Source organism: Mastigoproctus giganteus, chromosome 5 (assembly GCF_048544385.1).
Source record: "Mastigoproctus giganteus isolate SK-2022 chromosome 5, ASM4854438v1, whole genome shotgun sequence".
NCBI classification, from domain to species: Eukaryota; Metazoa; Arthropoda; class Arachnida; order Uropygi; family Thelyphonidae; genus Mastigoproctus; species Mastigoproctus giganteus.
Window position 1 is genome coordinate 188,295,944 of NC_143579.1, and position 22,536 is coordinate 188,318,479.

A 22,536-nucleotide genomic window follows, 5' to 3' on the forward strand; every position below is an offset into this window, starting at 1 on the left:
GAAAGGCTTAAATTTTGCAAATTACAGTGTCTGGAGACTAGGCACCAGCGAGGTGATCTGATAGAGGTGTATAAAGCCTTGAATGGTTTGAGCATGCTCAATGCTGATGGGATTTTTCCTCTTGCTCAGAATAATCAGCTGAGAGGGCATAAATTCAAATTTAGGAAAGACAGATGTAGGATAGACGTGCAGAAATTTGCCTTTAGCCAGCGGATGGTTGGTTGGTGGAACAGACTTCCATCCCTTGTCGTGGAAGTTGATAGCCTAAGTAAGTTTAAGGCTCAGCTGGACAGGTATTTCGAACGAATAGAGGGGTGAAGTGAAAGTGGTTATTTTTTATTTATTTATTTATTATTTTTTTTTTTTTTGGCTGATGCTGCATAAGCTTGCTTTCTTGCATCAAATGCCTCTACTAATGCTAATACTAATATCCCATCACCTGCTCTGGCAGCCTGTACTGCTATATGATATTATATGAAATTTTCTGCACTGCTCAGAAAACTTTATATATGACTGCACAATTACTCCCATGTCTTTTTCATTTTCTATCGCCTTAAGTGTAGTACCACACAGTTGGTACATTTTCCTGGGGTTACTTCTACCCATATGCAGTTCTTTGCATTTGTCAATGTTAAACTTCAGTTGCCATTTCTTAGCCCATCTTCCGAACTTTTCTAGACCATGTTGCAGTAGCACTCTGCCATTACTGTCATTAACAAACCTGCCAACCTTTGTATCATTTGCAAACTTGGATATTAAGACTGATATTCCTTCATCAATATTATTGATAAATATACAAAACAACAGTGGGCCTAACCCTAGGGGACCCCCACTAATAACGTTAGTCCACGAAGAGCAATGTCCATTGATTACCACTCTCTGTCTTCTCTTACTGAATCACCCTTTAATCCATCATAGCATCTTGCTCTTAATACCATACTGCTGCAATTTGTACAGTAGTCTTCCATGTGCAACAATATAAAAAGATTTCCTGAAATGCAGGTATATGATATCAAAGTTATATTTTGCATCCAGTTGCTTTGTTACCACATCATAATATCCAATCAAATTTGTCAGACAACACTCTCTGTTAACAAACCCATGCTGTGTCCGAATTATTACTGCTGTCTTTTCTAGATGATCCGGCAAAGCCTCTTTAATCAGCGACTATTATTTTCTCTTGAACAGAAGTTCAACTAGCAGGTCTGTAATTACTTGTGTCACCCTCTGATCCCCCCTGTGAATTGGTGATACATTTGCACATCTCCAGTCTATGGGGACTTCCCCCTGAATCCAAGGATGCACTTATAATTATGGCTAAAGGTTTGCTTACTTCCTTTAATATAACTATATAGGTTCTATCCACCTCCAGATGCTTTTCTTATGTTTAACTTTAAAAATTTCTCCTCCAATTTTCTCTCAGTTATTATAAAATCATTAAGCTCCCTGTTAGAGTTTAATAAGTTTCTGTCCATCTCTTCCCTAGAGAATTCCTTATGTGTGAATGTAGATGCAAAATACTCATTCAGTTTGTCAGCTACCTGAGCAGGATCATCAACAGTCGGACCATTGGATAAGGCCTGAATTACCATGCCTATGAAAGAGTAGTTGTTGTTATTTGGTTTTTAGGAGCATTAGCGACTAAGGCCATATTGCTCCGGGATATGCGGTGGTCATTCCTTGACCTTTCCGCATACTCCGTATTTGGTGGTGACGGGCTCGAACCCCGGTCTAATCAAGAAGCATGTGCTACGCACTGCTGCTCCTTCCCACCTGGCTACGGAGAAGCCCATGAAATGAAAGAGTAGAACTTATAGTTTTGGATTTAAAAAAAACATAGAGAGAGAGATTCTTAGAGGCAAGGTCAGGATGGATGAATAGTTTACACAACAGCAAACACCACATTAATTCTCTGTAAAATATTGTATCTCTTTGGAAGCCAGGTATGGATTGTTAAATGCTGGTTACATTAGAATTACTGAATCTGAAGCTTAATTCCAAAAAAAGCAGTAATCGGGGTAGGTGGAGTTTGAGAAAATGCATCTAAAGGAAAAATATCCAATCACTCACATAAACTCTCAGTTGAGGAAAAAGATCTGAATTTTACAGTGATGAGTTCTACAGGGTGTCTCAAAAATATTGGTATAAATGTTTAGGGGGATGTAGGTAACATCTAAAGGAATGTGAATCGCATACGAACCCATAACCAGAAACGTCACCATAAGTCGGTACATGGTGCTGTTCATCAGTTTGCGAGAGGGAAAATTTCTGGTTTACTCATTCAAGCAGTAGTCGCCGCATGAAGAGCATGCATCGATATATGAACTGTGAGCTAGCAGACATGCACCTAGTGTATGGATTAGCAGAGGGCCCACACGGTGTGCGCTCCCATGCGGCACAACATTACTTCAATAAATGTGTGGGCAGGTATGGTCGGTGACTGCTTAGTCGGCCCATACCTGTTACCATCCCACATGTTACCATCCAGGTGTGTTCAACTGTGTCCAGCAATCCATGCTGCGCCGGTGTTACTCATGCATCGCATCTCATGGTGGAACCTTCAAGCATCTGTTGTAACATCATGAAATGCATCCATCTCGTACTCCATTGTTAATATTATGTCAAATAAATGTTTGCCACTAATTATTGTCTAGTGTCATTTCTGCTTCTTGTGCTCTGCTACTACTTTCCCGTGACGTTTCCTATGTGATTTACATTCCTTTAGATGTTACCTACCTCCCCTAAACATTTGTACCAATATTTTTGAGACACCCTCTATATCTATACTGGAATTTTGGGACATATTTGCATTAGAATTAGCAAAGGCACGTGATGCAAGAAAGCAAGCTTATATAGCATCAGCCAAAAAAAAAAAAAAAAAAAACACCTTTATTTCACCCATCCATTCGCTCCAAATGTTTGTCAAGTTTTGCCTTGAATCTATTTAAGCTATCAACTTCTACAATGACAGATGGAAGTTTGTTCCACCAATCAACTCGCTGGCTAAAGGCAAACTTCCGCTCATCTATCCTACAACCGTCTTTCCTCAATTTGAATTTATGCCCTCTCAGGCGATTATTCTGAGCAAGAGGAAGAATCCCATCAGCATTGAGCATGCTCAAACCATTCAAGGCTTTATACACCTCAATCAGATCACCTCGCAGGTACCTAGTCTGCAGACCCTATAATTTGCAAAACTTAAGCCTTTCTTCGTAAGAGTAATCCTTTATTCCATTCACTAATCTTGTTGCCCTTCTCTGTACTCGTTCCAACAGCTTTACTTCCTTCTTAAAACGAGGCCTCCAGACCTGTATACAGTACTCAAGGGGATAATCACCTCCTTATCCCTGCTAGAAAAATTCCTGTATATCATTGACAAGATACCATGAGCTACTCTTGCAGACCGTCTCTACCACTGTCAGTGTGGTACCACAGAGTTGATACATTACTCTGGGATTACTGCTTCCCATATGTAGTACTTTACATTTGTCACCTCTCAGCCCATCTGCTCAACATTTCTAGATTCTGTTGCAGCAGTTTACTGTCATTAGTGTCATTAACAACCCTGCTAACCTTCGTATCTTCTGCAAACTTGGACATTAAGTCTGATATACCATCATCAATATAATTTTTAAATACAGAAAACAACAATGGACCCAACAGTGAACCCTGAGGGACTCCACTAATAACATTAGTCCACAAAGAGCAGTGTCCATTGATTACCACTTTCTGTCTTCTCCCACTCAACCATCCCTTTATCCATAGCAGCAATTTGCCTCCAATGCCACACTGCTCCAATTTGTGCAGCAGTCTTCCCTGTGCAACAGTATCAAAGCCTTTTCTAAGATCCAAATATATGATATTAAAGTTATTCTTTGCATCCAGTTCCTTTGTGACTACATCATAGTGTCCAATCAAATTAGTCAGACAAGAATTCCCCTTAGCAAACCCATGCTGTGTCCGAGCTATAACTGAAGTCTTGTCTAGATGATCCTGCAATGCTTCTTTAACCAGTGCTTCCATTAATTTCCCTATAATAGAAGTTCAACTAACAGGTCTATAATTATCTGTGTTTCCCTCTGATCCTCCTTTGTGGATTGGGGTCACATTTGCACATCTCCAGTTTATGGGAACTTCCCGTGAGTCCAGGGAAGCTCTCATAATTATGGCTAAGGGATTGCTTACTTCCTTTGCTGCCTCCTTTAATATAACTGTATAGATCCCATCCACCCCAGGTGCCTTTCTTGTATTTATCTTCAATAATTTCTCCTCCACCTTACTCTCAGTTATTAGAAGATTATCTAGCTCACTGCCAGAGTTGAATACAACTCTGGCATTCCCCTCGCTGAATAACTCCTCATGTGTGAATGTCAATGCAAAATATTCATTTAGTTTGTTAGCTACCTGAGCAGGATCATCAACAGTTGAACCATCGATATCAAGTGGACCAATCTGATTCATCCCCTTCCTTCTAGAGTTTACATAAGTAAAGATTTCTTTCCTTTGCCAAAGATTTCTCGTAATCTGCCTTCACCTGCCTAACTTGGTTACAGACCAGTTTATGTCTGTCATGGGTATAAGACCTTCCTTTGTAACGTGGTTACATACCAGCTTATATCTATCATTGGCTTCTGTGTCAGATGTTAATTTATATGTATCTCATGCATTTTTCTTCTCTGTCACATGTCTAGTTAGTTCATCTGAAATCCATTTAGGCCTAAATTTTTAACAATATTTCTTTGTTCGTATGAAAAGCCTAGTAGCCTCCAAGATTAATTCTTTGAATGCTTCCCATTTTGAATTTGCTGTTGGTAACATCATCAGTTGGTTCCTCCCTATAGAATTTAAATACTGTCTCTGACCACCGTAGGCACCTTTACGAAAGCAAAAACCCTTCCCTTTACCCTTAATAGTAGTTACCTCTTTGAGTAAATCCCACTTCAGCACACTGTGTTCACTGCCACCTAGTGGTTACTTTTTCTGCAGATTCTTGATGCATGAAGAATCACTACTGATAATCAGATCAAGAATATTACTTCCTGTAGTTGCCTCCCGAACATGCTGCTGTAGAAAATAATCATCCAGTAAATCCACAAAAGCCTTGCTAGTGTGTGAGTGGCCAACCCACAAATTCCAGTTCAATATTTGGGAAATTAAAATCCCCCATTATAAGACACTCTAATTTACTGGCCCACTCTATTTATCTGCACATTTGCTCATTATACTCATCAGATTCATTAGGCCTATAAACCACACTTACTCTCATTTTTCCTTTCCCAGTGCTTATGTCACACCAAACAGACTCAACCTTGCATTGTCCACCGCATAGCCCTTCCTCCCTTCCTGCCCTGTCTATCCTTTCTGTACACATTGTATTCCCCAAATTCCAGTTCTGCACTGTTTATGTCTGTGTGACACAATGTCTCTGATATCCCAACAATATCTGCTTTTGTCTTGACTAGCACTTCATGCTCATTGAATTTATTAACTATACTCCTAGCATTGATGTACATGGAAGTATACATGCACCTGTTTCTACTCTTAGTTACCCTAACACAGCCCATGTATTTACTTGTTCCACTATGACTCCCAACAGTCCTGGAAATTCCCATTGTCTTGCTTTCCAGGCTGCTGCTCAATTGCATTTCAATAGAAGTAGTGCAAGACTCACTTTTACCTCTGCCAGTGGCTACTGTTACTCTATTATTCTGTGTATCCCCCCAAGCTAGCAGTTTTCCAACCCACCTAACTCTGCTCGATAGCATCAGCAAATATTCTTGCACCCTTTCTATTTAAGTGTATCACCGCCCTGTAGAAGCAGTCTCTCCTGTTAACAAGCACAGACCGAGGTGAGAAAAATTCTACCCCTTGGGCCTTGCACAATCTCTCCAGGGCCGAATTGACCGACAAGGCTCTCATCATATACTCCCTCCTATCGTATCTGGGCAGAATTGCAGACACTTTCAAATTCAACCCTAACTCACGAGTTTTTTTAAGCATTGTCTTGTACTTGTTAGGTAATTCTGCCAGTCTCCTACTCTTACTTCTACTTCTACATGTTGGCACTAATGAAATGTGATATTATTTGTTTAAAGTTTTCGTTAAATACATAATTGTAAAAGTGAATGATAAGCTTTGCTCAGTAATAGTAGATACTAGATCACAAATATCACTTCTGTAACTTTGCCTAAACTTTTGGTTGAAGAAAAGGATAAATATATGAATTTCATAGCCTGAGTTCGTCTGCATGTGGAAAGTGACACATTACTGACAGATAAATTGAAATGATTTTCATTTTTTGACTAATCTTCTGGGTAAAAGAACACTGCTGATAAATTATGCAACCCAACCACTAGTAAAGAAGATTCAATGTGGGTTTCTGTGGGATGGCATACCAGTCTCCTCCCTTGCCTTCATGATTTAACCATCAGTTACGTTGTGAATAAAATCTTGTCTGCAGGATCATAGACAAAAAAACTAAAATCAATTTTGATAAACCTTTTTAACATTTTAAAATGTTTGAACCAATTATTAACTCACAAAATCTTCTTTTATGCCTTTCATGATGCAAAAAAAGATTGTCAGTCTGAATCAACACAACATGGCCAAAAAAATATGAACTTTTTTTCATTATCAAATCGAGCTGCCTTTGTTTTGAATAACAAGTGCCTGGTGCAGCATGGATTCTATAAGGTGTTTTAGTGTGTTTTGGTGTGATTGCAATCATTCTTTTAGAAAAATAACATATAGCTGTGACAAAGAGGACTTCGTTGCCAAATATCTCTCTCTCTCTCTCTCTCTCTCTCTCTCTCTCTCTCTCTCTCTCTCTCTCTCTCTCTCTCTCTGTCTCCAACATATCCCACACATTCTCAGGAGGATTGAGATCAGGTGAATGTGGGGCCAAGGAAGATAGTGGAAATCCAAGATGTACTCCAGTCCATTCTTGCACAATTCTGGCATGATGTGCTGTTGCATTGTCATCCATAAAATGGCCATCACCTTTGAGATAAAAGTGTAACATTGTAGGATGCAGTACATCTTGTACAAAATTCAAATACCCCCTGGATGACATTGAACCTTCCACTGGTATAAATGGACATAGTCTGTGCCAACAAACAGTCCCCATACCACGATATCACCTGCAGATGCTTGGATTGTCTTAACAAGGCAAGCAGGGTCCATTGCTTTGTGAGGTTCTTGCTACACTCTCTGCCTACTATCAGTGCAAAACGAAATGCTTTGTGATTCAGCTGATCACATCACTTTCTTCCATTGTTTCACTCTGCAATCATGATATTTCCATCACCACTGCAAGTGGATTTTTCTATTTTTCTCCGAAACCGTTGGCTTCTGAATAGGCAGGTGACTGCCAATACCCAGTTTCTTCAATTCTTTGCACATGGTATGGGTTGAAATAGGACAGTTCTGGGCTTGCTTGAATTCACATGTTATTTCCTGCACGCTGCATTGCTACTATTTTTCCTTTGAGTATCACGGCTTTGTTTTTCTGCCACATTTATGCCTGTCATTAAAAATCTTTGAAATGGATGCTTTTTGAGAAACCAGTTATGTATTTCATTTCCAAAGTCTGGTAGATTGTACATTTTCCACATTTTGGCTTCAGATTACTGCCATTAAACAGCCTGCAGTCTTTATACTCAACGAGGCAACACTTCATCACCTCCCATCACAGTTTTCTTTGTATCTATTTGAATATCTTCTGTCTGACTGTCTTAATACAAAGTTTGCATTTTTTGGCCAGCATGTATACAAATTGGATTAATTTTAAATGTATTAATATTTTCAGTCTGCTGTATCCATGATCTGGAAAAGGTGCCACACTCAAATATCAAACTCATAATCGGTCCTCAAATATTGGCTATATAGATGGGCTGAAATCAAGATTGGTTTCTCATTTTGTTCAGTGAAATCTGAAATCTTTCAGGATTGCTACCATATCTCCATGAAGGGGATATGGTAGCAATTCTGAAAGAGTTTGATCTTGCTTTAGTAAAAGTAAAATTCACAGAAAAATTTATGGCAGTTGTTATAGATGTTAATTGCTGGAGCTGTGTTTCTTGCAGAATTCTACTTTTCAGTTTACATACTAAACCTGTATTAGTATCCCAATTCAGCTATAAAGAAGTTTAATAGATTTTCTTTTTATGGTAACTCCAAACATAAAAGATTTTTGAAACCTGTAGTACTCTTGTACCACATATGAATTGAGAGTTGAAAAGACAGATGATACTTGTAGATATTGAATTTTGGATTTTTTAAATTGTAATTCTTTTGAAAATAAGTAAGAATGAAGGTTATTCCAAAGAGTAGAGGTAGAACCTTAATTTGGAAGAGGGGTGTTTGATTGTTTGAGAAAAAATTAATGCCACACTAATATGTCACATGACAGATTAAATTGTTTTAATTGAAATGTCAAAATTAAATTGAAAACATATCAATACCAACACTTAAATTTTATGATGTTGTAGGAATACACTCTTTTCCATTGTTAAGCTTGTTGGAGTGGTGCTGGACTAAATTTGCAAGGAAGTACACAAATTTAAAGGAAATAAAAGGTTACTTTTCTTCAGAACAACTTCAGACTACATCATAAATCTGTTCTGCCGTGGACCATATCCATCTCTGTTCTGAGGAAACCATCCCAGATATTGGGAAAATATTCCAGGGCAGAACAGATTTATGATGTAGTCTGAAGTTGTTCTGAAGAAAAGTAACAATGACAACACAAGAGAAAGTCTAGATTTTGCACTGCAGATGATGCAGTCCTCAATGATAGCCTAATCAGCACGAAACATGACCATCTACCAGAAGAGGTTCCGTTCATTTCCAGTCAACAATTGGAGGTTCTCGTCAATCATACTTGTAGTTAACTGATTGCAGGCATAGGTGTATGACTCCCTCCCCAAGTTATTCCTTTTGTTTTTCTCCTACTACCTACCTAGTAACGGGTGGGCCCACTTTTTGCCTTATAAGGGCATTTGCACAGCAAGGCATTGAGTCCACTAGTTCACGAAAGCATTCCACAGGTATTTTCATCAATGCTTGCTACACCACTGTCCATAATTCCTTTGCATTCCTGGGTGGAGGATCCAAAACTCAAATGGACCTTTCCACAGCATCCCAAAGATACTCCACAGAGTTAATGTCCGCTGAACGGAGAGGACATTCCATGGTGGTAAAATCTGCAGAATGCTCTTCGAACCATGTTCTTGTCACCACAGCTCTGTAGGGAGGCACATTGTCCTGCTGGAAGAGTCCATTTCCCTGTGGGTGCACAATGACCATGAGGGGATACAGATGGTCTGCAAGGATGGATACATAACCTGGTAGCGGCGTCTCCGTAGCCAGGTGGGAAGGAGCAGCAGTGCGTAGCACACGCTTCTTGATTAGACCGGGGTTCGAGCCCGTCACCACCAAATACGGAGGATGCGGAAAGGTCAAGGGAATGACCACCGCATATTCCCGGAGCAATATGGCCTTAGTTGCTAATGCTCCTAAAAACCAAACAAACAAACAACAAACAAACAAACATAACCTGGACTGTTCAGAGATGCGTCTAGACATACCAGAGGTCCCAACATGTGCCAATTGAACTCACCCCAGACCATTACCGAGTGCATGACGGGTGCATAGCTTCATGCGGTTTCTTCCAGATACACACCCTCCCACCCGCTCGAAATAACTGGACGTGGGACTCATCGGATCAGAAGACCCATCTCCAATCATCTAAGGTCCAGTGTCGATGTTCTTTTGGCCAGTCAAGGCATAATCCTGTGTTGTGGTGTTGGCATTGGGACTCTGGTGGGTCAGCAGCTCCCGTAACCGATTGCTGCTAATGATCGCCGGCTGGTCTTGGTGGAGGCATTTCTGGCACCTTCCTCATTGAAGTAGGTGGTGATTTGTGCCACTGTCGCTCTCCAGTTGGCTGAAACAATGTGAGACAGACGTTGACGGCCATGTTCATCCACCACCTTTCTCTGTCTACTGTGAGATGGTATTCCAGAAATGGCTTATTCCCAATACACTCTTGATACTATCAAATGGGGGATAGTACCACTGCCACAATAGAGTAGCCTGTGCATTGGGTCCACTATCATCCCTCTTTCAAAGTTAACTCACGACGTTTATCCATACTGACATCAAATTACCGTTGATGTCAGTATTAAAAAATAGGAATGAACAGAAGTTTCTGAAAATTTATTTATGTTTTTTATATGATTGAAGATTTCATGGAAGGGGAAACACATTTCATTGTAATAATGTAAAAACCCACAGAATTCCAGCTATCGGTATTGCAATAAGATCGAGTTTACTACCTGTTTATAAATAGATTGCACAAACAAAAATGTGTGGATGTGTTTTTGTAAAGGGTGGCTCCTAGAATGTCAGTTCAACTCTGCCTCCTATCTCTGTGAAGAACAGTATCATTAAAAATGGGCCAGATATGTGTGTGTATTATGTGTGTGTTCTGTTGTTGTGTCTGGCCACTTGGCTACCCAGAAGAATCAATCACTTGGAGAGATGATTCTGGGTACTCGTCCACACCACGGGAAGGTGGGCCAGTGCAGTAGTGCTCGTACTGTCTCAATTCGAGACTCTAACCCACCTGATGTTGCCAAAAGGTGAGCTAGATTCCTCTGGGGGGGGGGCACTCCAGAGGAGGAGAAGAAGAAAGAAAGAAAGAAAAAAAAAAAAAAAAATATATATATATATATATATATAAATGGAATAATAAAAAAATAAATAATAAATAAATTAAAAAAATAAAACATAAATAAAAATAATAAAAAAGATACATATAATAATAATAATAATAAAATAATAAAAATAAATAAAATAATAATAATAATAATAAGGAATGAAAAGGAAGAAAGAATGAGTTCCCGAGGTGTTAAAAATAAATAAATAAAAATAATAATAATAAATAATAATAGTAATAAAAAAATAATAAAAATAAATAAATAAATAAAAATAATAAATAAAATAAAATAAATAATAATAATAATAAATAAATAATAATAGTAATAAAAATAAATAATAATAGTAATAAAAATAAATTTAAAAAAATAAATAAAAGAGGCTTCTGCCGACTCCCACTTCAGTACTAATTGTTACTCTCGGAATTTCAGCTCAGAATTTCAGTACTAATTGTTACTCTCAGAATCTCAGCGAACCGCCTGTCGTCTTATTTTAAATAGTTCCTTAGCAAATTCTTGCAATTTCTGAAAAGTTGCTCGGGTGGAGAGAAGATTCTCTTCTTCCCCAGGATGGAAATTAGAAACACTGCCCTGCATTTTCAATCGTAAATTATCATGATATGGACAGTCATAAAGTGCATGCTTCCAGTTTTCTACAGCTCCACATGCACATAAACCTGTATGATGTAGTCCGAGTTAGAATAATTTTGCATTGAGGGACCCATGTCCTGTTATAATATATGAAGTTTCCATTCCCATAGAAAACCATGTTCTCGTCGACTTATTTAGTAAATAAGTTACTTGTGGTATAAAACCTTGTTATGACTCCCATTGAGGAACTGTCCCATCTGATCTGCCATAGTTTAATCAGTTCGTTCCAACGTTTTTTCTTCTCCATCTGTAGAGTGACCTCTAAATCAAGCTGTATATTTCGATATATAGTTGGTATTTTCCTTTTAATTCTGTAGCATAATCCTCAGAAAATAACATAAATCCAGTGGCATAGTTCCAGCTAATACTTGCAATGCTGCAGTTGATAGTTCTGCAAGCATGATTGGCGACAACTAATATTGATCTTTATATTATCTGTAACTTATTTACAAATCTTACTATTCTAGCTCTATAGAACCAGGTTCCTGCTGTGTATGTGACAATAGGTAAGAACACTGCTTTGTAATACAAAAGTAAAGTTTTTCTAGAAAGACCCTAGTTTGTTCTTGAAATTCTAATTATCGTTCCTGAGAACTTTTTAATTTTTGATGAGGGAGAAAGCTTAACTTATTGTCTAGCAGAATTCCTAGATATTTATTTTCTTTTACTAATAGTAGCTGTACTACAGAAATGCCCAATAAACCAGGAACTTCAAATTGTTTTTATTGTTTCATGGTAGCGACCTCCAGAAATGTACTCCTCTGCTTATGCTATCCTGCCTCATGAAATTTCTGTTCAAATTGAAAAATGTGAGCTCCTGAAAACATGAGTTGGCCTACAATATCTTGTGAATACAGTGAATGAAAAGTGTGTCTCTGACCAATACAGCTACAGTAAATGGGAAATATAGCTCTCACACATTTGACATTTTTTATAAGCTTCGTAAACTTGTATGTATTGCTATGCAGGTGGCTATGTTCAGCTTGGAGCCAGGTTTTGTGTTCACCTGGTGTTACTCGCAGATGAAATTGTACATGACCCATATCGTGTTATATTCGAATTGTTCCCTAATATATCAGTTGCGTTGGAGCAAATTTGAGTTGTCAAAATGTGCGTTATAGCAGAACTGTTTGTACTATTTACAATGAATATTGAATATTTCAGTATATTAATACATTGAATGCAACCTCAATATAATGCTAGCGTTGGTAATATCTTTTAACACCCATTATATAGCCTGAATTTACCTAGATTTTTCTAATTTTTAATATAAATATACGATGACCTACATATTTCATTTCTGTGTGTGTTAATTTTCATCATTCAAGATGCTGGCTCTCTCTCTCTCTCTCTCTCTCTCTCTCTCTCTGCAGATTACTAAGTGGCAGTGATGAGCTCATATTGTTTTTATTCCCAGAAAATGCGTGTAAACTGTTCGGCCTATGATATCTTGTGAATACAGCGAATGACAACAGTGTGTCTCTGACCAATACTGCTGCAGTAAATTTGAACAAGAATGGAAAGAATATGTGTGTTTATTTCTCCACTATGTATGATGCTGCTCCACTGACTTGTCTATCCGACAGGTGGGTGGAACAGCATCATATAATTGGATTTTAAAAAAAGGATTTGTCAAACCTTTTTACGATGACCTACATATTTCATTTCTGAAATTTATTACAGTATTTATTACATTATTTATTACATTATTACATTTATTACATTATTTTATATACAGTATGGGACCCTACTTTGTAGGGTCCCATACTGTATATAAAATCATTTATTGCCATAAAATAAAGTAAGGGCAGTACAGCCAAGTTAGAGGGGAGTTACATAATTTAACAAAGGAATAAAGTAAAATAAAAACTGTGACAAGCTCAGTGAAAAATTAAAAGTTTGATATTAGTGAATCAAAAATATTTTTTCTGTACACCTTGTCGTGAATCCAGACATCAGGGTCAAGATTGAAGGAGATGGCTAACTTGACAGAGTTGTTGATGAATGAAGAATCAGATCTGTGTGTTCTGGACATAATCTGTGTATTAGGCTAAAGAGATGGAGTGGCTCTGGTAGTCTTCGATGGACCTCACTGCTGAACAAAGTCTCAGATGTTAAGGAAGTCACTTTGGCCAGTAATCCAGTTACAAAGCACTGAATTACTTTGTATTTCCCTTGAAAAATAACAGGAACTATTTCAATTTGTTGGTACAGTCAATGTGAAGATAACACAATAGGATGTCCAAGCATTTAACCTTCTGGTGAGAAAATCTTCAGCTGACATAATAGGCTAAAGGGCAGATTTTGGGAAGAAAGACCTGATTAGAGAAAGAATGATGTATAGAGAAAGTGAGCTAGGATATCGATAGCAAAATATTTCTGTGTAGTATTCGAATGACAGTAAGGTCATACTTCATAAACCAAAATGCTGTTAGAATGTTAGACCGAAGCTTTGTGCAGTGGATTGAGAAGAGAAGTTTAAAATCCAGATGTACTTCTAAGAATTTAATCTGGTTTATGGAGAGAATTAATTTAGATTTGATTAATTTAGAATTAATTTAGTTTATCAAAGGAACAAATAGTAGGGTCTTCAAGGGGTGAAAATGCAATCTAAAAAGTTCATTATAATCCAGGAAATTATCAATCAGTTGTTGAGCTCTAATTGAAAAGGCTGATATTGCCAGAAGGGGCTGGAAAAGCCAAGAAAATGTCATCAGCATAAAGGACAAGCCTGAGAGGGCTCCTCCTTGAGGCAGGCCTGAGCTAATATTCAGACGGTTGCAGATTTGTTAGAGAAGGTAAAGAGTATGACTGTAAACTAACTGATGAACCACTTTTGGTAGGTCCTGATATGCAGTAATAATTCTGGAGCAGAGACATCAGAGGACAAATATCAACTGAGCCAAGGGTGATATCAAGGAAGAAGCAGTGCAGATTCTCCTTTTTCTGCCATTTTGCATAAATTGTGGAAATGGTCAAAGAAGACATGTTTCAGCTGAACATGTTGAGATTCCATAGTGGATTGATGCTAGTCTAGAAGCAAAATTTTGCCTAGAAAATAGTTTCAAGAGAATTTTGACTAAAAGAGGAGAAAATAGAGATAGGCCTGAAGTCTTTGGCTCCTGTGGTTTTGCATACTGGATGACAGGAGACCCTGTAGCATTTCCAGGCTGGAGGGACATAAGCTTGAATAAGAATTTGGGTGTAAAGATATGCCAAGATGTCTATGAAGAAAAAGCTACTGATTTTGAGGCAGCAGTTGGGATATCATCCAGTCCTATTGTGGAAAAGTTTAGAAGGGAGCTGATTAGCCACTTTTAAGTCTGAAGTGAAATTGAGATTTCAGACAGAATGCATGAGTCCTTGAGCTTAGGCACTGCGTTAGTCGATGAGATAAGACCAGACTGGTAACAGAATCTACTCAGGCTTCTATCTGGAACTCTTGAGGGATGGGGGTGAAATTTTGTGAAATGATCCTCTTTCTTTTTTGAGATCAAGCATTAGAAAATTCAGTTATGACTGCTTTCTTTGCAGTATTAAACAGGGAATAGTGAACTGAGAAGTCAGCATATGCCCTGTGAGTAGACTGCTTTCGAAATGCTTTCTTCTTGTTCTGAAAGAGCATCAATGAGATGGATGTCCATTGTGATTTGTTTTGTGAGGAGATATTGTCACATGTGAAATAAAAACAAGCCAACCAAAACTAGGCATCGGAGAGGAATGTGAAGGCAGATTGATGAGGGGGAAAAGCAAACAGGTTTTAGAAGAAGGTCTTGTAGTCATAGGATAGCAAGATATGGTGAATATGGCTTCTAGGAGAAGGTAGTCTGAGAAAACAAACTGCTAGATTTTTGGGTGAAAATAGAAATTTGGATATTAAAAAAGATTCTCTCTCTCTCTAACTTGGCACACTTCTGGTAGGTGGAGAAGTGACTTATGTACAGTTGAGAATTAGAAGCTGGCTAGGCAAGCAAGTGGCAGTTTATGTTGGAAGTGAATCACAAAGATTAAAGCCACCAACACAAATTATGATATGAGATCTTTAGCAATGAAGATTAATCAGGTGCTGAGATCGTCAAACTGACCAATGAACACAGAAGGGGCACAATAACAAGGACAGTGGTTCCACAAATGTGGACATGGATGGCTACAGCTTCAAGTTGAGAAGTCTGATACTGTCGGTGGAAGGTGATGGGGTAAGCCACAGAGATGAACAGACATACACCACTACCCCATCAATTTTCATGAGATGTAGCATGAAAATGAAAGTTTAAATTGTCAGCAAGAGTTCCTAAGTCACTTTTGGGTATAAGCCACGTCTCGCAACTGCAATGAAACTGTAGTTTTTGATGGTGAATAGATCCAGAAGAGTGGGAATCTTGTTCCACAGGCACCTAGTATTTTTGAAGATGCTGACTTCACAGATTTGTACATATGGTATGAAAACAAGTGCCAAGTGGTGACTGTTGAAGAGAGTGGGACAGCGACACAGCTGCAAGATGAATTAATCACTAATGCAAATAGGGATTAACCCTGAGGGCATGTTGGTGTTAGTATGAGTGATATTTAAGAGTCTGTCACAATGGGCATTTTTATCTGGCCAATAGCATAGTCTTCTTGCAACAGCTTTCTTGCTTTGTGGGAAACATGGCAGCTTCAAATTAGCTAGTACCTGATAAATGCCCTGTTGAAGCCACTAGGCTCTCTTAAGCATGACTAGTGTAAGTTTGTTGGCAACACATTGTCTTATTAAACTTCACAGATTGAAGAAAATTAATATGGATATGAGAGCATCTTGAAACAAGTAGATTTGCAGCATCTAGTGAATGACTAGGCATAGTGCAACTGAATGGATGACAAAAACTAGCAATTATAGAAATCTTTGCATGTTTTTTTGTCAAAACAACACATAGCAGAACAAAATTCAACTGATCTATAGGTGCAATACCTAAAAATGAGCTAGAATAAAAATACTAAATTTCAAAATTAATAATGAGACCATAACAAACACGTAATAACAAACAGTGCCACAGAGGAATTCCAAAATAAAATAAATTTAATAAAATAAGTTACCTGTGTGTTTCCCTCCTTTCGTCAGTACCTACCTAGATGACCCTTGAATTTCTTGAGGCTAGCCTTGAGAAAATTAAAATAGTACTTGAAGCCAGCCTCCACTACTATTTTAATTTTCAGAACGTGAGTAGTTCAGAAAGCTACCCTCTTCAGGAAGCTTTCTCCCCACTTCATTTCTCCTGCCAGCACAGCATGTTTCTGTGCTTGTTGGTACCTCAATGGTGATTGGTACACCTGATTGACTCTGAAAATTTATACTAGGCCATTATTGGGTTACCTTGGTTGATGGATAATATCAATTACTGAGCCCTCTTAGGCTAGTGAGAGTATTCAAGTGTAATGAAAGCTTTTAATTTTGAGGAAGTGATCAGTTCAATTGTTCACTTTCTGAAACTTAAGGGGTCTCTCTCTCTCTCTCTCTCTCTGATATATGCTTATGGTTCATCTTGTCTTCATTATAACATCTTTGTTATTAGTTAGCTGGATGGTTTACATTATTAACATTATCTTTATTTATTTTATTAAGGATCATTATGAGGCAACTCATGGAGGGAATGGCATTTATCCATTCTAAAAATATTATACACAGAGATATTAAGGTGAGTAAATTATGACTGCTGAAATTGTTTTATGTACCTTAAAAAAAAAAGCATAATAACATCATATTTTAAAGCAGAGGTATGTAACTGAAAAGTTTTCAAAGCCGCACGTTAAATTCTTGAGGCTCTCTGTCTCTTGACAGCACACTTATGAAGGCTAGTATTTAAGAATTTTCTTTAAAACTTATGTTAGTGTATTTCCTTTAAGCATTGCCATTATTTTCATATGGATTTAACTAGTACTTTTTTCATAGAAAAAAGGGTGGGAGGTATTATGGTCCTCCAACAGTCTTGTTGGGGAGATTGGAAAAACTTACCTTGGACATGTATTCAATACTTTAAAAAAGTAATACATATACTCTTTAATTTAATTTTATTTTATAAAGTTAAAATAAAGCAAGGTACAGGCATTTCGGTGGCAAGGTACGAGTACAAGGTATGTTCGTGTCGGATGGCACCTGGGATTTCTCCCATCTCCGTGTGTGTTTCGCTGTATCGAGGACAGTACACTGTCAAGCCAGAGACTTGAAAGTGTGTGGGCCCTGTCTGTGTAGTGTGATATGTTGTGCCCATTGTTTATCCGGCTTATTGGCCACCAGGCCCCTAGTGGGGCCCGACATTCCCCATACCCTGCCACGTGGAGACTAGCCTGGTCTATCCAGTATCACAACAAATTGCTCTGGCAGGTCCTGCCACCTAGTTTCCTGGGATTTCAGTGGCTAGGACCTATAAAAAAAAAAAAAAAAAAAAAAAAATTGCGTTTGACATTAATGCTTAATGGGATTGCTGTTAGGAAATCGCTGGTTGGGGTTGAACGCTAAAGAGATGTGTTAAAGGCCAAATAGGTCGGGCAAAATTTTGATGTTATTAAATTTAGACATGTGAGGCTATACGCTAGCTAATAGTGTTAGTTGTCTTAGAGATTTACAAGAAACCAGTAGAATTTAGACGTTGATTAGAATTTGGCGGCATTGTTAAGGGTGTACTCGGTTGATTTAGTGAAAAAGGGAGGGAGACTGAAGACTGGGGGGAAAACAGATAGAAGAATAGGGACGATAGAGTAGGTATCCCCAAAGAGGTCAGTGGAGATGAGCCCACCAGGCGAAGTATGGGGGGGTAGGCAGGGAGGAGAGGAGACAGAGATCCGTCTCCTCCCTCCCCTGCCTGGGGATGGGGTTTTAAAGGGACCCAGGTTAGAGTACCCAGTTCAGATCGCCGTTGGCAGCAAAGCCGCAAATTGTCTTCGTCGGTGTCATGTCCAAGGAGTGTCGAATCTGGTATGAAGGTTAAGCTGCCCATCCCGCTCCGGAAGTGGGATATGTTAGTTGGCAGTGGGGAACCCACCAGGCAAGGGGGTGGGAGAGACTCACATTTACTTCATTTATAATCTGCATTCTCACTCTACTTGCATTCTTTTTTTTTCTTTTTTTATTTATTTATTTTTATTTTTTTTTAAATACTTTTTTCTTATTTTATAATTTTTTTTTTCACTCAACTCATTCATCTTTTTCTCACACACCAGGAGGGGGATGCAATGATGTGTAGTGTAAATTTAAATACTAATTAAAACTAGGGTTAGTGTGTACTTAACTGTAGCATTTATGGTTTGTGTTCTTTTTCTCACACGCTTACACTTTTATTCATTCTTCTAGCTCTCATCTCATTTATTCGACTCTTACTTTCTGCACTGCACTCTACGGGCACCTCAACTTACTGTTATTCTTCAGTTGTGGTGCAGGCCTAGCCACACGTTTTTTTTTTTTTTTTTGCAGGCCAGGGGAGAATGCAGTGATAGTGTTTATGTGGTTAGTAAATGTTTGTTAGTACAGTATATATAAAGTGATGTAAGTTATTTTTAACTTTGCATTCTTTCGGCCAATTACATTTGCTCTTCCACTCATTCCCATTCACTCTCTCTTTCCCTAATGCTAGATCACTCTTTCTTTCACCAAAACTGCCATTTATTCCCTTTTACCATAATTCCTAGTTCACTCAGTTCCCAGCCTATTCATTGTCTTTCCATCTCATTCATTCATTCATTCTACATTGCATCCCTTTGCTATTAGCCTACTTATATTTTTTTTCAGCTAATCTGCTCCCTGTACATCCCCCCACCTACGTGGTTACTTATTTGGCATGGGGCTCCAGGTTCCTACACATGGCAGGGTAGTCCTGGGGAGGTTTGTCATGTCAGATTTCTGTCGGTGCAGAATACTGCTATCCTGACAGTTTCTAAGTCATCGTCTGGGCGTGGTGGGAAACTTGGGCAATTTTACTATTGATTATTGTTTAATTGCTGGGGGGCTGAATTTCCATTCTTTGCATTGCTCTGCACATTTTGAATACTTTCTGTGTGAAAGATGTAAAAGCTTTATAATTTTGCTCTTCTATGATGAACAGATGTTCTTCTCCCCCGGGAAGGCGACCAATCTGTGCTATTAGCTTTGTTCTGGGGATGTTATATATTATACATTCATATAGAACGTGTGCCCAGTCTTCACTTTCGCCACAGGTGCAGTTTGGATCATTGGTCAGGCTTAAGGAGGTTAGTTTCGCCTTTAGGGAGCCGTGACCTGCAAGCTTATGCAGCATCAGCCCAAAAAAAAAAATAAATAAATAAATAAAAAATAACCACTTCCACTTCACTCCTCTGTTCGTTCGAAATACCTGTCCAGCTGAGCCTTAAACTTATTTAGGCTATCAACTTCCACGACAAGGGATGGAAGTCTATTCCACAAACCAACCACCTGCTGGTTAAAGGCAAATTTCCTCACGTCTATCCTACATCTGTCTTTTCTCAATTTGAATTTATGCCCTCTCAGGTGATTATTCTGAGCAAGAGGAAGAATCCCATCAGCATTGAGCATGCTCAAACCATTCAAGACTTTATACACCTCTATCAGATCACCTCGCTGGTGCCTAGTCTCCAGACACTGTAATTTGCAAAACTTAAGCCTTTCTTCATAAGAGCACCCCTTTGTTCCATTCACTAATCTTGTTTCCCTTCTCTGTACTCGTTCCTGCATCTCTACATCCTTCTTGAAATGAGGCCTCCAGACCTGTATACAGTACTCTAAGTGTGGTCTGACCATTGCCTTATACAAGGGAATAATCACCTCCTTATCCCTGCTAGAAAGATTCCTATATATCATCGACAATACACCATGAGCTACTCTTGCAGCCCATCTGCACTGCTCAGAAAACTTCATATCTGCCTGCACAACCACCCGCAGGTCACTTTCATTCTCTACCACTGTCAATGTAGTACCACAGAGTTGATATGTTGCTCTGGGGTTGCTGTTTCCCATATGTAGTACTTTACATTTGTCAATGTTAAACTTCATTTGCCACCTCTCAGCCCATCTGCTCACAGATCCTGTTGCAGTAGCATAGTGTCAGTAGTGTCCTTGACAACCCTGCCAACCTTCGTATCATCTGCAAACTTGGACATTAATAAGCTTGATATACCATCATCAATATCATTTATAAATACAGAAAACAATAATGGACCCAATATTGAACCCTGATGGACTCCACTAATAACATTAGTCCACGATGAGCAGTGTCCATTGATTACCACTCTCTGTCTTCTCCCCCTCAACTGCCCCTTTATCCATAGCAGCAATTTGCCTCCAATGCCACACTGCTCCAATTTGTGCAGCAGTCTTCCATGTGCAACAGTATCAAAAGCCTTTCTAAGATCCAAGTATATAATATCAAAGTTATTCCCTGGATCCAGTTCTTTTGTGACTGCATCACAGTATCCAATCAAACTGGTCAGGCAAGACTTCCCCTTAACAAAACCATGCTGTGTCTGAGCTATAACTGAAGTCTTGTCTAGATGATCCTGCAGTGCTTCTTTAACCAGTGCCTCCATTAATTTTCCAGGAACAGAAGTTAAAATAACAGGTCTATAATTACTTGTGTCGCCCTTTGATCCTCCTTTGAATTGGAGTCACATTTGCACATCTCCAGTCCATGGGTACTTCCCCTGAGTCCAAGGAAGCTCTCATAATTATGGCTAAGGGTTTGCTTACTTCCTTTGCTGCCTCCTTTAATATAACTGGATAGATCCCATCCACCCCAGGTGCCTTTCTTGTATTTATCTTCAACAATTTCTCCTCCACTTTACTCTCAGTTATTACAAGATTCTCTAGCTTACTGCCAGAATTGAATACACCTCAGGCATTCCCCTCGCTGTATAACTCCTCATGTGTGAATGTCGATGCAAAATATTCATTCAGTTTGTTAGCTACCTGAGCAGGATCATCAACAGTTGACCCATCGATATCAAGTGGACCAATCTGATTCATCCCCTTCCTTCTAGAGTTTACATAAGTAAAGAACTCTTTGCTGTTTTTCTTTGCATCCCTTGCCAAAGATTTTTCGTAATCTGCCTTCGCCTGCCTAACCTCCTTTGTAACTTGGTTACAGATTAACTTGTATCAATCATAGGCGTCTGTGTCACGTGTAAATTTGTATATATCCCATGCATTTTTCTTCTCTGCCATATGTCTCATTAGTTCATCTGGCAACCATTTAGGCCTAAACCTTGAACAATATTTCTTAGTTGGTATGTAAAGCCTAGTAGCTTCCAAGATAAGTCCTTTGAATGCTTCCCATTTTGAATTTGATGTTGGTAACATCATCAGTTGGTGCCACTGAATAGAATTTAAATACTGTCTCAGTCCATCGTAATCGCCTTTACGAAAGCAATAACCCTTCCCTTTACCCCTAATGGTAGTTACCTCTTTGAGTAAATCCCACTTCAGCACACTGTGATCACTGCCACCTAGTGGTTCATTTACCTGCAGATTCTTAATGCACGAAGAATCGCTACTGATAATCAAATCAAGAGTATTACTCCCTCTAGTTGCCTCCCGAACATGCTGATGTAGAAAACAATCATCCAATAAATCCACAAAAGCCTTGCTAGTGTGTGAGTGACCAGCCCCCAAATTCCAGTCAATATCTGGGAAATTAAAATCCCCCATTATAAGACTCTCTGATTTACTGGCCCACTCTATTTCCCCGTACAGTTTCGTATTATACTCATCAGAGTCATTAGGCCTATAGCACACTCCTACTCTCAATTTTGATCTCCCAATGCTTATGTCACACCAAACTGACTCGACACTGCACTGTCCAGCAATGTCGACTGGCTTCACTTCCTTGGATTTTATGTATTTCTTAACTAATAGCATAATCCCTCCTCCCTTCCTACCCTGTCTATTCTTTCTGTAGACATTGTACTCCCCAAATTCCAGTTTTGCATTCCTTATATCTGTGTGACACCACGTCTCTGAAATCGCCACAATATCTGCCTTTGATGTTTTGAGCAATACCTCAAATTCATCAAATTTATTTACTAAACTCGTAGCATTGGTGTACACGCAAGTATACATGCACCTGTTCTTTTTCTTAGCTACACTAACACAACCTATGTGTTTATTTGTACCCCAATGATTCCCAGCAGTCTCTGAAATATCCTGTAT

The 22,536-nt window shown here is 38.7% G+C and overlaps 1 protein-coding gene across 1 annotated transcript in view; it reads left to right on the forward strand.

Moving 5' to 3' along the window:
* Positions 1-22,536, forward strand: part of LOC150085942 (phosphorylase b kinase gamma catalytic chain, skeletal muscle/heart isoform-like) — a 301,197-nt gene that overhangs the window by 91,466 nt on the left and 187,195 nt on the right. Inside the window, exon 6 of the mRNA XM_090374747.1 lies at positions 16,969-17,041. Coding sequence (XP_090230873.1) covers positions 16,969-17,041 — 73 coding nt within the window. The remainder of the gene's footprint in view (positions 1-16,968; positions 17,042-22,536) is intronic.